General features: G+C 39.4%; 1 protein-coding gene across 4 annotated transcripts in view; it reads right to left on the reverse strand.

The window, feature by feature from the left end:
* Positions 1 to 12,724, reverse strand: part of FNTA (farnesyltransferase, CAAX box, alpha) — a 28,877-nt gene extending 16,153 nt beyond the window's left edge. Inside the window, exons 1-2 of one of the 4 annotated variants that reach the window (XM_025444215.3) lie at positions 12,484 to 12,722; positions 10,257 to 10,342 (exon numbers count right to left, since the gene is read on the reverse strand). In XM_025444215.3, coding sequence (XP_025300000.1) covers positions 10,257 to 10,342; positions 12,484 to 12,686 — 289 coding nt within the window. In that variant the 5' untranslated portion in view covers positions 12,687 to 12,722. Of the gene's footprint in view, positions 1 to 10,256; positions 10,343 to 12,483 lie in introns of all 4 variants that reach the window. The other 3 variants (XM_049095021.1, XM_049095022.1, XM_025444330.3) reach the window with 3 other exon arrangements.
* Positions 12,725 to 23,473: the final 10,749 nt, after the last annotated feature.

Here is a 23,473-nt window from a genome sequence, read left to right on the forward strand (position 1 = left end):
CATTGAAGTAAAATTAAAAGTACATCTATCCACTATTGAAGTAAAGTACTTTATAAAGTAAAGTACTTTATTATTAAAGTACATTTATCCACTACCTGGTTTTCTCACATTTTATTTTGATCAGTTTTATAACTGAAAAAGCAATGTACACAATCATAGAAAATTCAAACAGTAAAAGGTTCATACTAAATTTTCTTTCAACTAAATTCCCAGTCCTCTTCCAAAGAAGCAGCCGCTATCAATTGATTCTACTATATCCTTCCAAGTATATTTTCTAAATCCACCCTCCCATTTTTTACATGAATGAGATCATACTGGGGGGCTTGGCTGTCTTAGTCAGTAAAGCACGCAACTCTTGATCTTGGGGGTCTAAGTTCAACCCTCACGCTGCGTACAAAGATTACTTAAAAATAAAATCTTTACAAAAATAAAAAAACAAATGAGATCACATCACACTCTACATTCTGGGCCTTGCCTTTTCATTCACACATTATTAAAGGTAGTGCAAAACTTACATACTCATTGACTCAGTAATTCCAGTTTCGGGAATACAAATATACTCCCATGTGTACCTAAAGCATCCAAGGTAATTTACTGGAGTATTTGGTTATATAAGAAAATTTTAAAAGGCTAGTCTGATGGTAATGGGTTAATTAGAACTTAACTAACAATAGTGTCACTAAAGTTGGTTTACAACCCCCCACTGCTAAATGTGACTGGCTTAAAAAAAAAAAAGGAAATGAAAATTGGAAATAAATGATAAAGAATAAGCTAAGTCTATTATGGCACACCCATACAATGACATACTACCCAGTTATTAGTAATGAAGATGCTCTGGTACATACAGATACAGAATTATTGTTAAGATTGTTAAGTGAAAAAAGGTGTAGAACAGCATGCTATTAATCTAGTTAAAAATATATGCTTATTTATGAATACACTGAGGAACGGAGATGAGAAGACATAATTTTCAACTGTATTCCCTGTTATAAAGTTTACATATTTTTCCAGTAGCTGCAGAGCATTTCACTGTATGGTACTCAAATTTTATCTAATTCATCTCTTATAAATGAATGTTTCATTCTTTTGCTGTCCTGAGTATCACTGTATGGTTTTGTGCACCTGTGCATTTCAGCATATCCATAAGATAAATTCTTATGAGTAGAATTACTGCATCAAAGTGATGTGCACTGGTGATGCTGACAGATATTGCCAGATTAAGATCTCAAAAAAGAGCTGATCAATATATATATTCCCTCCAAGAATGTATGAATAACTTATTTTTTCCACATCCTCACTGACATACATCAAAATTTCTCAACTTTGCCAATCTCTTAACTGAAGAAACTTAGACTTTGGCAAATATTAACCTGTATTCCCAGTTTCCACAAGACAAACAGGCTCAGAGAGATCAACAAGTTCACAATGGATCACTGTCCCTTGCAGAGAGAAGTTAGACCCAAGGGTAGCCCCGGTGGCGCAGCAGTTTAGCGCCGCCTACAGCCTGGGGTATGATCCTGGGGACCCTGGATCGAGTCCCACATCAGGCTCCCTGCATGGAGCCTGCTTCTCCCTCTGCCTGTGCCTCTGCCCCCACCCCTCTCTCTGTCTCTATGAATAAATTAAAAAAAAAAAAAAAAGAAGTTAGACCCAAATCTAAGGGTGGGTGACTGGCTGAGTCAGTAGAGCATGCGATTTTCGATGTTGGGTTTGAGCCCCAACTTGGGTATACAAATTGCTTAAAGTCTAAAACTAAAAAAAAAAAAAAAAAAAAGAGGTTAAACCCAAATCTAGCCTGACATCAAAGTCCATGCCACTAATCACTACCATGAACTAGTAAATATTGCAGCTGAAATGCCCTCGTAACACAGTACAGATTAAGGCAGAGAACAGCTTATGGTCCAAGACAGACTTATGAAAAAAAAAATGTGTTAAACACCCCTAAACACTCTTTTTCCACAATTAAAAATGTATGTGGATATGCTATGCTATTTTTCTTATAAAATACAATTTTCCAACTACTGATAGTTTAAAAACCTTTAACAAGTATTTATGGAAGGGGATCCCTGGATGGCTCAGCAGTTTAGTGCCTGCCTTTGGCCCAGGGTGTGGTCCTGGAGTCCCAGGATTGAGTCCCACATCGGGCTCCCTGCATGGAGCCTGCCTCTCTCTCTGCCTGTCTCTGCCTATCTCTGTCTCTCATGAATAAATTTTAAAAGAAAAAAAAATATTTGTGGAAACAACATCAAAATATCCATGTTTGCCTAACCACTCTGGTACTACTGGCAATGTGGATTTTCAATTTTGTTTTATAAAAATCGCTGCCTTAAACTTCCAGTGAGGGCACTTGGCCTTTGGGTCAGGTCATGATCCTGCATTGGGCCCCTGCAGAGATCCTACTTCTCCCTCTGCCTATGTCTCTGTCTCTCATGAATAATAAATAAATAAAATCCTTAAAAAAAAAAAGCTTCCACTGACTTTTCATTAAATTTTTTAAAAAATTACATATATAATACATAAGTATTTATGTGCACATATTGTTTCCTTAGAACAACCCTAAAAGTGAAGTTATCAGAGAACATGAACAATTATAGCTCTTTACAAATTCTGAGACATTATGTTTAAAAAAATTGAATTTAAATCATATCAGAATAAAATTTAGAAACAACATAAATGGCAAATAACTATGAAATATGCAGTCGCTAAGAACTAAGCTCCCAAGTTATAACACAAAGTTATAACAAAATTCTTAGAACACATTCTCTCTGCAATGTATATATATTTTATATACATATATCTACATATATAAAACATAGACATATGAAAAAACGTACACATATGTACATAAACATAGCATGAAACCAACTCTGTGGAAACATTTGCAGATGAGTGGAAGGCTATATACCAAATATTAGTAGTGGTTCTCTTTTTTTAAAAAAAACTGGTAACTTTTACTGTCCCATCAAGAACTTTTTTAAGTTTTAACTTAAATTCTAGTATACTTAACATACTGTGTTATGTTAGTTTCAGGTGTACAACATAGTGATTAACATTTCTATACATTCCCTGGTGCACATCATGCCAAGAACACTTCTTAATCAAAGCCGCCTTATTTTACCAATTCCCCACCAACACCCCCTCTGGCGACCCATCGGTTTTGTTCTGTATAATTAAGAATCAATTTCCTGGTTTGCCGCTTTTTTTTTCCCTTTGCTCAGTTTTGTTTCTTAAATTCCACATGAGTGAAATCATATGGTATTTGTCTTTCTCTAACTTATTTATTATTTTTTTAAAGATTTTATTTATTTATTCATGAGAGACAGAGTGAGAAAGGCAGAGACACAGGCAGAGGGAGTAGCAGGCTCCATGCAGGGAGCCTGATGTGGGACTTGATCCTGGGACTCCAGGATCACACCCTGGGCCAACGGCAGGCGGCTCAACCGCTGAGCCACCTAGGCATCCTGACTTACTTTAGTATTATACTCTCTAGCTTCATCCATGTTGTTACAAATGGCAAATTTCATTATTTTTTATGGCTCAGTAATATTCCATTGAGTATATACCACATCTTCTTGATCCATTCATCAGTCAATGGGCCCGTGGACTGCTTCCATATTTTGACTATTGTAGATAATGCTGCTATAAACACTGGGGGGCCTATATCCCTTTGATTAGTATTTTTGTATTCCTTGGACAAATACTTAGTAGTTCAAGTGCTGGATCACACGGTAGTACTATTTTTAACTTTTTGAGGAACCTCTATGCTATTTTCCAGAGTAGCTGCACCAGTTTACGTTCCCACCAATGGTGCAAGAGGGTTCCCCTTGCTCCACATCCTCACCAACACTTGTTTCTTATGCTGTTGATTTTAGTCATTCTGACAGGTGTGAGGTTCTATCTCATTATACTTCGGTTTGCACTTCCCTGATGATAAGTGATGCTGAGCATCTTCTCATGTATCTGTTGGCCATCTGTCGTCTTTGGAAAAATGTCTATTCATGTCTTCTGCCTATTTTTTAATTGGATTATTCCAGTTTTTGGTTAAGTTCTTCATGTATTTTGGATACTAACCCTTTATCGGATATGTCATTTGCAAATATCTTCTTCCATTCCATAGGTTGCCTTTTAATTTTATTGACTGTTTCCTTCACTGTGCAGCAGCTTTTATTTCCCTGGCCTCAGGAAACGTATCTAGAAAGAACTTGCTAGGGTCAATGTCAGAGAAGTTATTCCCTGTGTTCTCTTCTAGGATTTTTATGGTTTCAGGTCTCACATTCAGGTCTTTAATCCATTTTGAATTTATTTTTGTGAAGGGTATAAGACAGTAGTCCTGTTTTCCCAACATCATTTGTTGAGAGACTGTCTTTTTCCCATTGGGTATTCTTTCCTATTTTACTGAAGATTAACTGACCATATAATTGTGGATTTATTTCTGGGTTTGTATTCTGTTCCATTGATTTATATGCGTATTTTTTCCCAGTACCATACTATTTTGTCCTTTTCTTTTTAGAGAGAACGTGTACGTGCATGCACATGAGACCTGTGGTGGGGAGGGCATAGGGAGAGGGAGAATCTTTAAGCAGGCTCCATTTCACGACCCTGAGATAATTACCCCAGCTGAAATCAAGAGTCAGACACTTAACCAACTGAGCCAACCTAGGTGCCCTAGTAACATACTATTTTGATTACTACAGTTTTTAATATAACTTGAAGTCCAGAATTATGATGCCTCCAAGCTTTGCTTTTCTTTTTCAAGACTGCTTTGGCTATTCAGGGTTTTTTGTGATTCCATACAAGTTTTAGGATTGTTTTAGCTCTGTGAAAAATGCTGTTGGTATTTTTTTTTTATAAATATCTTTTCTGGGACACCTGGATGGCTCAGTGGTTGAGCATCTGCCTTTGGCTCAGGGCATGGTCCCGGAGTCCCAGGATCGAGTCCCACATCGGGCTCCTTGCATGGAGCCTGCTCTCCCTCTGCCTACGTCTCTGCCTCTCTCTGCCTCTCTCATGAATAAATAAATAAAATTGTTTTTAAAAAAAATATCTTTTCTTTTTATTTTTAAAGATTTTATTTATTTTATTCATGAGACATATACACATAAATATCTTTTCTTTTTATTTTTAAAGATTTATTTTATTCATGAGACATATACACATGAGACATATGACACATGTGTCATGAGACACACAGAGAGAGAGAGAGAGAGAGAGGCAGAGACACAGGCAGAAGGAGAAGCAGGGTCCACGCAGGGTGCCCAACATGGGACTTGATCCTGGGTCTTCAGGATCATGCCCTAGGCCAAAGGCAGCACTAAACTGCTGAGCCACCCGGGCTGTCTGCTGTTGGTATTTTGATAGGGATTGTATTAAATGTGTAGATTACCTTGGGTAGTATAGATATTTTAACAATATTTGTTCTTCCAATCCATGAGCAGGGAATGTCTTTCCATTTCTTTGTCATCTTCAATTTCTTTCATCAGTGTTTGTTTGTATGTGTGTCTGTGCGTGGTTTTCTTTGAGAGACAGCAAGCTTGGAGGGGTGGGGAGGGGGGAGAGAGGAGGAGAAAGTTTTTTTTTTAAGATTTTATTTATTCATGAGAGACAGAGAAAGAGAGAGAGAGAGGGAGGGGGGCAGAGATGCAGGCAGAGGGAGAAACAGGCTCCATGTGCAGGGGGACGTGGGACTCGATCCTCGGTCTCCAGGATCAGGCCCTGGGCTGAAGGCAGCGCTGAGCCACCCGAGCTGCCCTAAAGATTTTATTTATTCATGAGAGACACAGAGAGAAACAGAGAGGCAGAGACCTAGGCAGTTTATCAGTTCTAGCAGTTTTTTGGTGGTCTTTCAGGTTTTCTATACATAGTAATATATAGTATCATGTTATCTGCAAATGGTGAAAGTTTTACTTCTTCTTTACTGATTTGAATGCTTTTTATTTCATTTTCTTGTCCGATTACTGGGACTAGGACTTCCATACTATGTTGAATAAAAGCTGTGAGAGTGGACATCCCCATTTTGTTCTTGACTATAAAAGAAAAGCTCTCCATTTTCCCCCCATTGGCGATAGTATTAGCTATGGATTTTTCATATATGGCCTTTATTTACTGAGATAAGCTCCTTCTAAACCTACTTTGTTGAGGATAACGGTGGTTATTTCTTGATGATGAGAATCTTCTTTTGATTTTAACCTCAAAATTTTCTATGATGTATTACTTCAAAAAAGTATTTTTAATTAAAAATATATATTCCATGCAAACATTGTAAACAATACAAAAGAACATGAAGTTTCCATTCACTCCAATGCTACTTCCTAATGCACTGGATTTCTATCAAAGGTAATGGCTGTTACCAGGCATTTTTCTAAGCACGCACGCGCGCGCGCACACACACACACACAGGGTTTTATTTTTTGCCTCGTAAGTCATATTTTGTTCTAAAGTTTATTTCTCTCTCTTTTTTTTTTTAAGATTTTATTTATTCATGAGAGACACAGAGAGGAGAGAGGCAGAGACACAGGCAGAGGGAGAGGCAGGCTCCATGCAGGGAGCCCGATGTGGGACTCGATCCCTGGACTCCCATATCATGCCCTGGGCCGAAGTCTGATGCTCAACTGCTGAGCCACCCAGAGATCCCCTAAAGTTTATTTCGAATATTTCCTTGGTAAGAAATACGAAATGAAATGGAAATGAAACAAAGTTTTACTAGGATCTATGACTTTTAATACTTTGACGTATTTATAAGTTTATGGTGGCAATCATACAGGAGAGATTAGAAAGATTACTTCTGTTTCATTATAAATAAGCTCCAGGGATGCCTGGGTGGCTCAGTAGTTGAGCGCCTGCCTTTGGCCCAGGGCATGATCCTGGAGTCCTGGGATAGAGTCCCACACATCAGGCTCCCTGCATGGAGCCTGCTTCTCCCTCTGCCTATGTCTCTGCCTCTGTGTGTCATGAATAAATAAAATCTTAAAAAAAAAAAAAAAAAAAAAAAAACCTCCAGAGAAACAGTTTTTCTACAACAAATCTAGAAAGTACTGGGCACCAATTTCTGAAGTGAGCCTGCGGCAGATATTAGGAATACCACAACACGAGATGGAATATATGTTCATTTACGAATGGTACTGCGTCTGGATGAGAAAGACATCAGAGCAATAAGATGGATGTGTATTAAAAGGTGTTGATGGGAGTATCTTGAAAAGTCCTGGCCAGCCATTTTAACTTTTCTGTTTCATCAGGAAGTCACCAAGATTTAATATTGTACTCCTTAAAAAATTTTTATCCAGAAAGAGTAATTTATTTTTTGCGAATAGTAAAGGTCAGCAATTGAAAATAGCAGGCACTGTTTATTTTTAACATTTTTCTTTATTCTTTATTAAGTAATCTCTTTGCCCAACATGGGGGCTCGAACTCATGACTCTGAAATCAAGAGTCGAGTGCTCCACTGATTGAGCCAGCCAGGTGCCCCTGTTGTTTATTTTTAATGAAATTGGTTTATTTTTCAAACAGCTTTTCATTTTGGCATTTTCCTCCTCAATGACATGTTCTTCCATGCCAAAATATACTTATCTACATCACTCTTTTTCCACTATTCCACATTAAGAACATGGCATATTTATGTGAATGGTTTTTTTGCAGAATAGAATTCTTCAAGTGTGAATAAAATACTCAGCTTCACAGCTATATATGTCAAGCTGACATGCTCATAAATGAATCTGGGGTTATAGAAGTAGAATTTTATAATTATTAAATTTTTTTCCGTAGTTTTCAGTATTAAAATATTATTTTAGGGATGCCTGGGTGGCTCAGTGGTTGAGCGTCTACCTCCAGCCCAGGGTGTGTTCCCAGAGTTCCAGGATCGAGTCCCACATCAGGCTACCCTGGAGGAACGTGCTTCTCTCTCTGTGTCTCTGCCCCTTTTTCTCTCTGTGTCTCTCATGAATAAATAAAATCTTTAAAAAATAAATAAATATTCTTTTAACTGAAAATTACACATTTGATATACTGTGATACTCAAAGTTTCTAAAACTTATGGGCCCTTTTCACTCAACTTGTTTCTGAGATCTGTCCACGTTATAAAAGATCTAGATCTTCTTAATGGTTACCTAATATTTAATTGTATCATAATGATACATTTTATTTTTCCATTTTCCAAAACATAGATATGTAAGTGGCTTCCAACATTTTGCTTTTTCAAAAATGCTGCAAATTATAATAGTTAACACATATAGTGCTTACTCTGAGCCAGACACTGTTCTTTATTTTATGTATATGATTTGCTCACTCTATAACGTACTGGCCCTTAAATGACATTGGTTTGAACTGCACATCTTCACTTATGGGCAGCTTTTTTTGATAAATATAGTACAGTATTGTATTTTCTCTTATAAATTTTTTTTTTAAGATTTTATTTATTTATCCTCGAGAGACCGAAAGAAAGAGAGAGAGGCAGAGACACAGGCAGAAAGAGAAGCAGGCTCAATGCAGGAAGCCCATTGCAGGACTCAATCCAGGAACTCCAGGATCACACTCTGGGCCAAAGGCAGACTATCAACTGCTGAGCAACCCAGGCATCCCGTTATAAATATTTTTTAACTAAACTCTATCTCCATGTGAGCCTTAAACTCATGACCCCAAGATCAAGAGTCACATGCTCTACTGACTGAACCAACCAGGTGCCCCTCATGATTTTCTTAAAAAGATTTCCTTTTTCTCTAGCATAGCTTATTGTAAGAATATAGTATATAATACATTTAACATACCAAATATGTTAATTGACTATGTTATTACAGTAAGACTTCCAGCAAGAGTAGGCTATTACATTTTTTGTTTGTTTGTTTTTAAGATTTTATTTATTTATTCATGAGAATGAATGTACATGTCTTCTGATATCATATGCCAGAGTGTATCCAGACTGTATCACTGGAAGCAGTATTTCAAGGTTATAAGATAGGAGCATTTTCCAGTTTTAACAGATAAACCAAACCCCAAAATGGCTAAACATGAAAATTACCATCTGAAATGTACTGATCTGTTCATATGTCCCAATACCTGATATCATAAGATAGCTTTAATTTTTTTCATTTAATGTATGGTTAGGAAATAACATAACATTCAATAACATGAATAACATGCTCATATTCAAATGCACAGAAAACTACTACAAAACCAATGTGATTAATCCATCTTTTCATATAGGTATAAGATGTCCTTTTTATCAAATATTAAAGTTCCCATCTATCCTGATCTATTTTTAGATTAATCTATTTATTTCTGCACCAGTTCCACATATTATTTTTAGTAGTACATTTTTATATTTAAGTCAAACCTTCACATCATCATTCTTCCTTTTCAAACATTTCTTGACATTACTTCATAATCAGAAAAATACAATAAATGCTTTTTTGTAAAAAAGGAATAATCCTGGATGACAAAGCCTTAACTGAAATGTGCACATAACACACACAGAGAGGTGGTCTGAGGATTATGGGGCCACCACAACCAATTTAAATCAGAATATATATGCACACACATAAAAGTACAAAACTAGGGCAGCCTGGGTGGCTCAGCGGTTTGGCGCTGCCTTCAGCCTGGGGCATGATCCTGGACACCCGAGATCAAGTCCCGCCTTGGGCTCCCTGCATGGAACCTGCTTCTCCTTCTGCCTGTGTCTCAGCCTCTGTGTGTCTCTCACGAATAAATAAAATCTTTTTTTTTTTTAAAAAGTACAAAACTAGCATTCCATTTTATTCATCCACCCTTTCTTAGAAGAAACAATTAACATTTGCATGACCTTCAATTTACAATGCATTTTCATTCACATTCATTATGAAAGAATGATACTTTGTCAAAGAAAATAATCCACTCATTTTAATATCAGTAAATGTATTCTGACTGAGCCTAACACTTCATTGCTGAAATATATTTCAAAATACACAAGTTTCAGGAAAGTTTATTCTACATAAAACAGCAACTCATTTATGTTGTGTCTTGTGTGCAGATCAAACAGTAAATGAAAAGCACAATCACAGTAACTATTACATAATATAATGTAGCATTCATTACTTAAAATATGTCCATTCTTTGGACAAAATAAAAGTTTTAACCATGAAAATGAATTATAAAAAAGAAGAGTATTAACTTAAGTCACTTAGATCTTTATTAGACAAAAATCTGTCATCTATGTAACCATATAATTGTCCATTTCAAGTCTGCTACTAAGCTTGACTTATAGACCTTTATCTAATAAAAAATAAACTTACATTTTTCACTATAAATGATCTGGACCACTGGATTGGGGCCATCATTCTGCGGCACTGGATCTATATCAGCCCATTCTGCTCTGTCCCTGAAATATATACATTTTTTTCAGTGAACGTATTCAAACATAAGAAAATGAATTCTGGTGTTTTTAAAAATAGCAACAACTACACTTCCATTAAAATTAGTACCTTATAAATATTTTAGTGTAATCATGGATGGATTCTTCATGACCAGGTTTTGCCATTTTGCTTTAACATAAAGTTTTTTAAAGGAACATAAGAATAAACTGAATGATCTGCCCACTAAAAGTTAATAAATCAGTAATTCTCAAATTTAAAGTTTCTATGTAAGTGGAAAAACATGTTATGCAGTAAGTACACAACAGTTTAAATTAGGAAACAATTGGTCTAATAAGACTTTTTGAAGTTAGCATTGTAAAAAAATTTGAGTAGCAATTAGCTAGGAACTGACATTTTAAAATCAAAGCAAGAACTATTAATTTACTATACTGAGAGGTGGTCCAGGTGGTCTTTACAGAGCAGGCTCTGGAATCTGATAACTGGGTTAAAATGTAGGCTCTACCACTTACCAGCTCTGTGACCTCAGGAAAGTTACTTAATCTCTCTGGGCCTCAGTTTCTTCATTTATAAAGTGGAGATGATATTACTAACCAACCTTAGAAGGCTGGAGGATTAAGTGAGGTAATATGTCAAGTACTTAAATGTGTGTAATAGTAAGCACAAAGATAGTAAATATGTTACATATATACCAATATATTAGTATATAACCAACATATGAAACATACAATATTACCGTATGCTTAAATGTGTATGCTATGTCATAAATACAGCATATAATAAATGCATATAGTAAGCAGTCAATGAATAGTACTCATCATCAATGCTAAAATAACTATAGTGGCACCAACAGGTGCTTATAGACATTTCTTTGCAAACTGCCCAGTATGACCAAATTTACTTTAACCACTCTTTTATTTAAATTCTTTTCCTTTCACCCATCTTTTAGTTCTCTATACCGATCAACTACTGACAGCAAAGAGTCTGTGGCATCCAGACAATCCTGAAGTTGTGGCCGCTGTACCAGAGGAAACAGGAGGGAAAAAATTCCTGAGGTGTGTGATCTAGAGCCTGGGGGTGTAGCAGAAGAAAGGTGAGGCTGTCATTCAGTCAGTGAAAAATCAGACGCGGCCAAGGGAAGCAGCTGAGTATTTTACCGCTCAGAGAAGAGGTGTGAGGATTATGGGGCCACCACAGCCAAATTATGTGCGTACAACTACTCCAACAAAAAAATCTGGAGTGACTTTCACTCATTCATAAAGTCAAGGCAAATAAGCTATCTAATGGTTTTACCTAGAACTACAATAAGGATAAATAAAAGAAAAATAAGATAAAAGGACTTCTCAATTGTCTTGCAAGTTTAATTGGAGGTAAGGAACCGGCATTACCAGAGAGCAAAGGACTTAAAGAGGTGGGACTGGGGAGAAGACGCAAGAAAGTTACAGAGTACCCAACACTGCCTACTATATATACACCGCTCGTATTAGACTCCAGGTGACGTAGGGATGTATTACGGAGTGGAAGGACAAATACTTTCTCCGTCTCACAGCTTAAAGTCGGTGCCTGCCTGACGGCCGGCGCCGAAATACTTAAAGAAAATGTCCCAGTCCTTAAAGACCTTGTACTAGCTCTCTCCGCTCTGGCAGAACCAAGCACGGGAAGCCCTTACACCTTGTCCTTCAAGTGAGCCAATGTGGACCTCATTTGTATTTAAATCATTATTTCCTGCCAGGTTACTAAACAGCACCCAAGCCCTTCGGTATTCAGACTGTATCAGGCACGGCGCTGAGGGAGCGAGAAAGCGGGAGATTTGTTAAATTCCTGAATCCCATCTAAGCAGCCTGAGACATGCAGCCCCGTGCGCTGCCGGCTCTGCCCCGTCCGGTGTCCGGCCTCCCTCCGCCGCTCGCCGACCGCGGTGCCCCGGGAACAGCAACCCGTCAGCGAGGGCGCTAGGGCCGCGCGGGCCTGACCCCGCCGAGGGCCCAGCCCCGGACCCCGCCGAGCGCCCCCCCTCCCCGACCCCGCCCGCCCCGGCGAGAACTTCGGCCGACTTGCGGGGGCCAGAGGAGCCGGGCCGGAACCGCCGGCCGGAGCACCCGCCTCCGAGGGAAGGGCCTCGGAGCCGCGGCCCTGCTGTGGGCGTTACCTGTATAGGACATAGGTGGGCGAGTCCAGGCTCAGGAACCCGTCGTCCATGGGGGACGCCACCGCTTCTCCCAGTTCTGCCGCCATGGCTTCCTCTTGCTGCTGCGGCTGGAGCGGCGGAGGGTGCGGCTGGGGCGGCGGTGGCTCCGGCTGTGCGGACTCGCTGCCCTGCGCAGCCTCTCCCACCCCCTCCGTGGCCGCCATCTCGCCTCGGCCCGCAGCGGAGGTGGTGGCGGCCCCGCCCCTCGCGACCGCGCCCCTCCCCCCCGCGGCGGCCCACTTCCGGTGTTCTCGCTTCCGGCCATAGAGACGCGGAGCAGAGAGGCCGGGCGGCGCGGTGGAGGCCTAGGTTCGCGCCTGGCTGAGCGAGTGGGACTCCGGTCTTCCCGCGTGTCAGTCATCCCCCGTGTGGGCCCGTATGGGTTTGTGAGGTCCCCTCGCTGGGGTGATGGTTCTTGTCCTTCACACAGAGGGCCGTCGGAGCGGTGGGTGAGGGCAGGCAGCCCTCCGCGCAGACCCACCTGCCCTGTTCGCTCCGTCCGGGGAGCTGGCCTCCACTGCCGCCTGTTGACCCTTCGTGTTTCCTGTGCACATTTTTCTTTTGGATGATGAGTTCATGCCGCAGAGTTTAAGTAATACAGAGGTTTGTCTTCCGAAATTAAAATCCTAACAAGTACTGTGTGTATGGTATGGAAAAGGCAAACCTTCACTTAGCCGCTAGGGACCGGTGTGTGGCTTGTCCCCGGCAGTGTGGACGCCAAGTGTACATCTCGTGAGGGCAACGGGCCCGCCACCCTGCGCGGGTAGGGACCCGGGACCTGTACTCCAAATACTCTGCCTTGGTACACTGGTTAGTTTTGAGCTGTAGGCGGTTGAAAAACAGCAACTGGAGGAAGGTGCTTTATCTAAGCTCCCTTTATCCGCCTAAGACGGATCCTCCAGAAGAGACTCCTCATAACTCATCCCTGGGGCTTCTACAGAAGCGGAGACCACAGCCAGACAGATGTTGCTCAACTGTCCTGTCTCCCAAAGATATTTTTTAAAAATATTTATTTTATTTATTTATTTATTTATTTATTTATTTATTTATTTATTTATTTATTCATTCATGAGCAACAGAGAGAGAGAGGCAGAGACACAGACCGAGGGAGAAGCAGGCTCCATGCAGGGAGCCCGACGTGGGACTCGATCCCGGGACTCCAGGATCATGCCCTGGGCTGAAGGCGGCGCTGAGCCACCCGGGCTGCCCTAAAGATTTTATTTATTCATGAGAGACACAGAGAGAAACAGAGAGGCAGAGACCTAGGCAGAGGGAGAAGCAGGCTCCTTGCGGGAAGCCCGATGTGGGACTCGATTCCAGGACCCCGGGATCACACCCTGAACCAAAGGCAGATGCTCAACCCCTGAGACCCCCAGGTGTCCCTCGCATCTACTCTTCTAAGGGCTCCTTCATCTTACCTAAGATTCATTCTCTGGAGAGGCCTACATTCCCACTTCTCTCTCCCTGTTAAGATGGTATTTAAGCGTGGATTCTAAGCAACCTCAGTGAATGACTAACTTTTCCTGAGTATCTTCCTTGTATATGTGAGTCATATGTGTTAAAAAAACTCTGTTTTTCCTCTTATTAATCTTTTATTGCTAGAGTCACAGCCAAGAACTCAGAAGGGTAGAGGGAAAGTTATTTTTCACCATCTATAACAGTTAGGAAGGCTTTTCGGGGGGCTATTTGTTTTTATTATTTTTAGAGTGCAAGTGCAGAGATGGGAGGCAGGGAGGGTCAGGGAGAGAGGGAGAGCTGCCACAGGGCTTAAGCCTTTCACATGTGTTGTTACCACCAATATGGTTACTCATTTATACCATTTTGTGTTTTCTGTTAATGTTTTCCTCTTCTTTCTGTGCTCCTTTTCAGCCCTGACTGAATTTGTCTGTTCCTTTTTCTCTACTGGTTTGAAAGTTATACAGTCATTTCTATTGATTTATTAATGAACATATTCAAACTTTTTTTAAGGGGGGGGGGCGGGAAGGGAGGGGCAGAGGGAGAAGGAGAGAATCTTAAGCAGGCTCCATGCCCAGCACAAGCCCCATGTGGGGCTGAATCTCACAGTCCTGAGATCATGACTTGAGCCAAAATCAAAAGTATGATGCTTAACTGACTGAGCTACCCAGGCACCCCTCTGGGGGCTGTTTGAGCAAAGACCTAAAGGAGGAAAATGCATGCCATGTAGAGCAGATAGTGAGTGCATACTTAGTGTGTTCTTGTTTCAGCAAAGGATGCCAATATCACTAAAGTCCTGCAAATGAGGTGAATTGGTACGTGATAAGGTTAAGGAAAAACCAAGGGGTCATGGTAAGAATTTGAGATGTATGTGTGTGTGTATGGTAAAATAGTCAGCAAATTTATCTTTTTAATAATTAAGTGTACTGTTCAGTGGTACTAAGTACATTCATATTGTTGTGCAACCATCACCACCATCCAACTCCAGAATTTTTCATCTTCCCAAACTGAAACCCTGTACCCATTAAATAACTCATTCTCTCTATTAAAAAGAAAACCACAAGGGTGCCTGACTGGCTCAGTAAATAAGTATGTGACTCTTGATCTTGGGGTTGTGAGTTTGAACCCTACACTGGGTATAGAGACCGCTTTAAAATAAATTCTTTGGGCAGCCTGGGTGGCTCAGCTGTTTAGCGCTGCCTTCAGCCCAGGGCGTGATCCTGGAGACCCAGGATCGAGTACCACATTGGGCTCCCTGTATGGGGCCTGCTTTTCCCTCTGCCTGTGTCTTTGCCTCTCTCTCTCTCTCTGTCTCTTATGAATAAATAAATAAAATCTTTTTAAAATAAATAAATAAATTATTTAATTAAAGAAAAAGAAAACCACAGGCCTCAAATGGAACCAGTTATGTAAAGAACCCCATTGTCAGCAGAACAAGACTTAATACCTAACCTAACTGCAGTCTTAGCCTCTCTGCACCCAACCCAATTCCTGCCAGTAATGTAACTTTGACTAGTCAATATAGAATTTACTGGTCAGGACAAGGAAATTCACTGACAGACCCGCTCTGTTCCCCTCAGGAGGGCGACCATGCCTAACACAATGGATTCTTTGCTAATTTCCTCTTTTATGCTCCTCCTCTACCTTTATTTTTTTTAACTCTTAATATTTTATTTGATATATGTATAAATTGCAAAATGATTCTCACACGAGTTTAGTTAATATCTGTTACCACATATAGCTACAAATTATTTTCCTTTTCTACAGCTTGATCGAGTTCCCCTTTACTTGGTAGATGGGATGCTGCCTAATTCATGACTCAATTAATAAAGCCGATTATATTTTTAAAATTTACTTGAAGATTTGTCATTGAGCAACTTTTCCCCTTAGCCTCTGGTAACCGGATTCTACTTTCTGTCTCTATGAATTTGACTACTCTAGGTACCTTATAGAAATAGAATCAGACATGTTTGTCCTGTAATTGGCTTATTTTGCTTCACATGACATCCAGGCTCATCCATGTTGTAGCATGTGTCAGAATACTCTTTCTAAAGGCTGAATAATATTCCGTTGTATGTATATATCACATTTTGTTATCCATCTGCTAATGAACATTTGGGTTATTTCCACCTTTTGGCTGTTGTTGATCATCAAATCTCTGTAAAGAGTCCCTGCTTTTACTTCTTTTGGGTATTTACCCAGAAGTGGGATTGCTTGATCATATGGCAATTCAGTGTTTAATTGTTTGAGTAACTTTCTCCATGCCCCCCAGAGATTCTAATTTGACTGGTTTAGAGTGAGGCCTTGGCAACAGGATATTTTAAGAGCTCCCCCGTGTAATTCTCACATGCAGCCCGGGTTGAGAACCTGCTGTAGTCAGTCCACTGGTGCAGCCTCTGCTTTGTCATCAAGTCTCCTGAGGATATTAAGGTGCTACAGGCTTAAGGCAGGGTTGATTAGCAACCAGTGTGGTCATGTTAAATATGTAAATCAAGCAATCAAAAAATGTTTAAATATATTACTTTTAAAAATATAAATAAATCACAAATATATATATAAATAAATCACAATGTGTGTATAAATAAAACTACTTACCAAGTGATACAAATTGTAGAGCAAATTGTCCATCAATTTTTAACAGCTTTATTGATGTAAATTTTAAATATCACAAAATTTACATCTTTCATGAGTATAATTCGTCATCAATTAATTTTTTATTTTTAGGAATTACTGATAGGAGTTTTTCATTGATATAGCAGTTATTAATTACATGCTACTAATTTGATTGCACTCTTCCAGAGATTTCCGCAGATGTTTGATAGTTATTAGGTGCCTAGGGATTGTGTTAAATGCCTGAGATTTCAACTCCCCACAGTGTTCTCTAGGCCTCACCATTTTCTTCCTTGGCTACAATCAGAAAGATGATACCCTCAGGACATTGATTGCACTCCCAGATCTAGTATCTGAGCTAGAGAGAAGGGGAGGAAGGTGGAAGAAGGCATAAGAAGCGTCAAGGAGATGATGACTGGTTAATCCTGGTTGCCAGAAGTTGGAGCCTGTATTTGTCTTTTGGCTGCTTTGCCCCACCACCAAGAAAGGACCACTTGTGGCTGCACCCAGCCTACTCAAGAGATGATCATATGAGACAGAAAGGAAATGATTAAGTGGAGCCCAGTTATTAAGTGAGCCACAGCAACAAGTCTGTGGAATCATGTCCTGAAAGTGCTGAAAGAAAACATCTGCTAAAATAGCATTTATTTTCAGTATAAATAGTCTTCAAGAAGGCAAAATAACATTTTCAAAAACACTAAATGGTTTGATGCTAGCACACTCTGAAAAGAAGAATCTTCTAAAGCATGTACTTTAGGCAGAGGGAAAATATTCCCAGATGGAAAAATCAGAGATGCAGGAAGGAAAGAAGAGCAAAGAAAACGTAAGTATTTGGGTAAACCTAAATGCTAATTGGTGATATAAAACCATAGTATTAATGTCTTGTGCAGTTTACAAATGTTTAGGATTAAAATGTATGCAAGTAGTAGCATAAAAGTTGGTTAAGGGGTCAGTAGACTCTCTTAAAGTCTTCAAGTTTCCCTGGGGGAGGATTTGCTTCCTGCATCTTTTTCCATCTGACAATTTGTCAGTTTGTCAAATTAAAAAGCAAACAAGTGGAGCACCTGGGTGGCTTAGTCGGTTAAGCCTCTGACTCTTACTTTTGGCTCAGGTTGTGATCTTATGGGTCATGGGATGGAGTCCCATATTGGATCAGTGAGGAGCCCATTTGAGAGTCTCTCCCTTGACCCCTCCTCTGACAGATGCTCTCATGTGCTCTCTCTCAAATAAATATTTATTTAAAAAAAATTTTTTTAACATTTATTTGAGAGAGAGAGCACACCAGTGGGGAGAGAGGCAGAGGGAGAGGGAGAAGAGGTTTCCTGCTGATCAGAGAGCCCGATGCAGGGCTTGATCCCAGGACCCTGGGATCATGACCTGAGCCAAAGGCAGATGCTTAACTGACTGAGCCACCCAGGTGCTCCATCAAATAAATATTTTTTTTTAATATTAAAAAGAGCAAACAAGCAAATCACGACCTCATTGACACATTGATTGGGATTGTAATAAATCTATAGAACAACTGTGGGATAATGACAACTGTATTAAATCTCCAGTCCTTGAACATGATATGTCTTGGTTTATTTAGGTTTTTAGATCTCTCATGAAGTTCTATTGCTTCTTTGTAAGTTTTATTTTTTCTCTGTACTTTGTTGGATTTAGAGTTGTCTTTTCTGGGGGATCTCTGGGTGGCTCAGCGGTTTGGTGCCTGCCTTTGGCCCAGAGTGTAACCCTGGAGTCCCAGGATCGAGTCCACCATCAGGCTCCCTGCATGGAGTCTGCTTCTCCCTCTGCCTGTGTCTCTGACTCTCTCTGTGTGTCTCTCATGAATAAATAAATAAAATCTTAACAAAAAAATAGAGTTGTCTTTTCTGTTTCTGGTATACAGAAGTAAAATTAACTTCTATATCTAGTTACTTTGCTAACTTCTATTAAGTCTAAGACTTCAGCTGAAGCAATTAAGAGTGTGATATTGGCACAGAAATAGATGAATAAAGTAATGAACACAGTAGGGGACTCACAATCATATATATATATTATATATATATATATATATAGATACTTGAGATTTAACAATCGTTCATTGCAAGGAGTAAAGAAAAGAGATTGTTCTGAATCATGGTGCTAGGACAATTAAGCATCTATATAGAAAAAAACCCATGTATCCTCACCTCACACTATATCGACTTCAATGTGAAATGCAAAAGATAAAGGTCTTAGATGACAAACAGGAGGAAATCTTCAGGCTTTAGGGTCAGGATAAATTTCTTAATATATAACATTATAATAATACAAGAAAAATAATAAATCTGATTATGTTGAAATTAAGAACTTCCTCTTCATCAAAATATACCATTAAGAGAATAGAAGAAATCACAGAGGACTTAAATCTAAGTCCTCTTAGGTATTGGATTCCCATAAATAAAAATACAAATAATCTTTTTTTTCTAAATACAAATAATCTTAAATAGAACATTGATTTGAAGAGATTCTGCACAAAAGAGGAAACCAAAATGGCAAATAAACATAATATGGTGATCAGCCCCGGTGGCGCAGCAGTTTAGCGCCGCCTACAGCCCGGGGCGTGATCCTGGAGACCCGGGATCAAGTCCCACATCAGGCTCCCTGCATGGAGCCTGCTCCTCCCTCTGCCTGTGTCTCTGCCTCTCTCTCTCTAGTTGTGTCTCTATGAATAAATAAATAAAATCTTTAAAAAAAATTTTTTTATATACCACTACCCGCCCACTAGACTGGTAAGAATGAAAAAACTCAACAATTCCAAATTACTCTAATTTGGAAAATAGTTTGGTATTATATAGAGAAGTTGAAGATACATATTCTTATGACCTAGTAATTCTACTTAGGTACATACCTCAAAGAAATGTGTATCTCATTCATCAGAACACATGAACAATGTTAGCAATAACATTGTCTATAATAGCCACAAACTGAAAACAACCAAAATGCTCCGCAAGAATACAATGTGTATTGTTGTAACTATGTCTTTCTAGAAAATTACATAAAACTATGTTGCATTAAACACAATTTTCTGGGAGTGCCTGCCTGGCTCAGTCAGGAAACCATGAGACTCTTGGTCTGGGAGTCATGAATGAGTTCAAGCCCCACATTGGATGTAGAGTTTACACAAAAGAAAAAAAAAGTAGAAACCAATTTTCTGTGACTAAGGAAAGCTGTAATTCATCTTTATATAAGGGCTTTGTGAAATTTTGTAAGAAGAAAGACAACTTCAGTTTTATCAAGGCAGCTTGCTTCTATCTTCAACGCTAGGGAAGCAACTATCACAATATATTGGTGAATATAATGTGTAGCCTGCTTTCCTCCATAGAAAAAGATAGTTTTTAATGACTGCATGATATTCCTTTTAGATACTGTATGCAGTACTCAATCATTTATCCATTGTTGGATATTTAGCATTTATAATTTTTCACTTTTGTATTTCACTTAATAACTATCATATTAATAAACATCATCTAATAAGCATTCATTTTATGACCATTGTGGACCAGTTTTACTGTTCTCAACAGCAGTGAAATCAACAACAACAAAAAACCCTCTGCTCTATGGAACTTTCACTCTAGTGAGGGAGATAAAGAAAATAAACATGTATAATTAATAGAATATCTATAATGACAAATGTTAATGAGACTAGGCAGGAAAGAGAGGTAGAAAGTGTAGATATAAGTGGGTTACTGCTGATGTTGATAGGGAAGCCTTTGTTTTGTAAGTGATATTTGAATACAGATTTGAGGGTGATAAAAGAGTGCATCAGTATCTGCATGGAAGACCATTCCTAGCAAAAATCCAAAGATATGGAGGAAAGTGTTCATGATCTCAGAGGCCATTGTGCACATAGTGGAGTGATTCAAGAGTAGGATACTGATTCAAGAGTAGGTGATGAGGTCAGAGAGTTAAGGCAGAGCAGATAACATAGGGCCTTATATAATTTTGACTTTTACTCTCCAGTGAGATGGGAAGTTATTGAAGGATTTTGAGTAGTGGAGTGACATAACTTATGCTTTTATAGGTCACTGTCTTCTGTGTTGAGAATGGATGGTCTTTCATCCATTAAAAATACAGTAGCATAGAAAGGCAAAGGAAAAGCAGGGAATGCCAGAGACAAGGCTACTGCAGTAATCCAGGAAAGCAGTGACTTAGATGAGGGTGGGAATAGTGAAAGTGGTGAGATAGAGCCCCACATGCTAGAATAGAGCTTGGCATCTGGCTCCCTGTTCAATGGGGAGTCTGCTTCTCCCTCACTCCTTGCCCCTACCCCCACTCATGCTCTCTCTAATAAATAAAATCTTTTAAAAAATCTGTCGGAGTGGAGTAAAAATATACAAACACTGATGATGGCAGATTTTTACTGGAAGCTACCACAAGTAGCCTCTAAAGACAGCCCCTAATGACCCAAACTGGTGTTCAGGCCTTTGTATAATCCCCTCCCCTTGAATGTGGGCTGGGCCTTGTGACTAGCTTCTTATGAGTAATTATGACAAAAGGATGGGATGGATGTTCCATCAGATTACAAGACTGTAACTTCAAACACATTTACCTCTTTCCCCACACTTTATATCTCTGGCCAATAGCAAGCAAGACCTAAAACTTGCTAACAGTATATGCGTAAACTGGAAAGCAGATTGTCTCCCAGTCCAGCTTTGAGATAACTACAGCCCCAGCAGTTACCTGGAATTCAGCCTGGTGAGAGACCTTGGCCAGAAGCACCCACTAAACTGTGCCTGCTGCATTCCTGAACCACAGAAACTGTCAGATAATAAATGTCTGTTGTTTTATGCAACCAACTTTAATTAATTTGAGTTACTTTGTTAGGTAGCAATTGATTACTATATAGAAAAAATGCAAGGGGGAATGCCTGGGTGGCTCAGCAGTTGAGCATCTGCCTTTGGCTCAGGTCGTGATCCCAGGGTCCTGGGATGGAGTCCCGTATTGGGCTCCCTGCAGGGAGCCTGCTTCTCCCTCTGCCTATGTCTCTGCTCCTTTTTCTATGTCTCTCATGAGTAAATCAATAACATTTTAAAAAAAAAGAAAAAATGCAAAGCAGAGAAAAGTGAAACAACTTCTTTAAACAAAAGAAAATACCCCTTGAATATTTCATGAAAAAATGGCAGCAAGGTAGATTTCTTCAGATATACAAAAGCTGAAAGCATTCATTATCAGTAGCCTTTCAGTACAAGAAAGGTTGATAGACATCTGTCAAGAAGGCATCAAGGGAGATAAAATGGAATAAAAAATACTCAATTTTTCCAAAAGAAGCCAGAAAAAGAAATGGAACAAAGAACAGACAGAATGAATAGAAGACAAATACAAGAAGGTAGATTTAAACCTAATCATATAAATAGTCACATTAAATGTAAATGGCTTAAATACACAAAAGGCAGAGATTGTCAGACTAGATATAAAAGGAAGACTCAGGAGTGCCTGGGTGGCTCAGTTGGTTCAGTGTCTGACTCTTGATTTTGGCTTAGGTCATAAACTCAGGGTTGTGAGACCGAGCCCTGCCTCAGGCTCTGCACTCAGCATGAGTCAGCTTGAGATTTCTCCCCGTTTGCATGCTTTCTAAAATAAATAAACAAATCTTTTTTTTTTTTTTTTTAAATTTTATTTATTTATGATAGTCAGAGAGAGAGAGAGAGAGAGACAGAGACACAGGCAGAGGGAGAAGCAGGCTCCATGCACTGGGAGCCCGACGTGGGATTCGATCCCGGGTCTCCAGGATCGCGCCCTGGGCCAAAGGCAGGCGCCAAACCGCTGCGCCACCCAGGGTTCCCAAATCTTTTTTTTTTTTAAACAAAGACCTAACTATATGCTTTCTAGAAGAAACTACCTTTTTAAAGATTTTATTTATTTGACAGAGAGAGGGGAGCACAAACAGGGGAAGCAGTAGAGAGAGAAGGAGAGAGGGAGCTGAAGGCTCTCCACTGAGCAGGGAGCCCGAAACGGGGCTTGACCTCAAGACTTTAAAATCATGACCTGAGCTGAAGTCAGACACCCAACTGACTGACCCACCCTGACACCCTACAAGAAACTACTTTATTTTTTTTAAAGATTTTATTTATTTATTAATGAGAGACAGAGACAGAGACAGAGAGAGACACAGAGACCAGACAGAGGGAGAAGCAGGCTCCATGCAGGGAGCCTGATGTGGGACTCGATCCTGGGTCTAAAGTATCAGGCCCTGGGCTGAAGGAGGCACTAAACCTCTGAGCCACCAGGGCTGCACAGAAACTACTTTAAATACGAAGTCACAAGTGAGTTAGAAGTAGAAAAGTAAAAAAAGTACAAAAAATAAAAAGATATAACATTTGGAGCACCTGGCTGGCTCAGTTGGTAAAGCATGTTTCACTTGATCTTGAGGTTGTGAGCTCAAGCCCCATGTTGGGCATAGAGTTTACTCAAACATGTTTTTAAAAAGATAAACGATATTAAAACTAATTAAGAGAAAGTTGGAATGTCTATAATAACAAAATAAGCCTGAGATTACAGGAAATTAGTAGAAATGAAGAGGTTCATTTCATAATGAACAAATGGGTTGGTTAATTCAAAAAGACAACAATCCAAAGTATTTATTTTACTAACAGCTTCAAAATAAAGCAAAAACTGATAGAACTATAAACAGAAATAGACATATCCATAATTATAGTGGGATTTCAACACTTTTATCTCAAAAACTCATACAAAAGTAAGAAGAAAAATCAGTAATGCTATAGAAGACTTAACACTCTCAACTAGCTTTATCTAATCAACATTTCTAGAACACTCCACCTAACAGAATATACATTCTTTTCAAGCACACACAGAAAACTTACCAAGACAGACATTCTTTTTTTTTTTTTAATATTTGACTTTT

Source organism: Canis lupus, chromosome 16 (genome assembly GCF_003254725.2).
Source record: "Canis lupus dingo isolate Sandy chromosome 16, ASM325472v2, whole genome shotgun sequence".
Taxonomy (NCBI): Eukaryota; Metazoa; Chordata; class Mammalia; order Carnivora; family Canidae; genus Canis; species Canis lupus.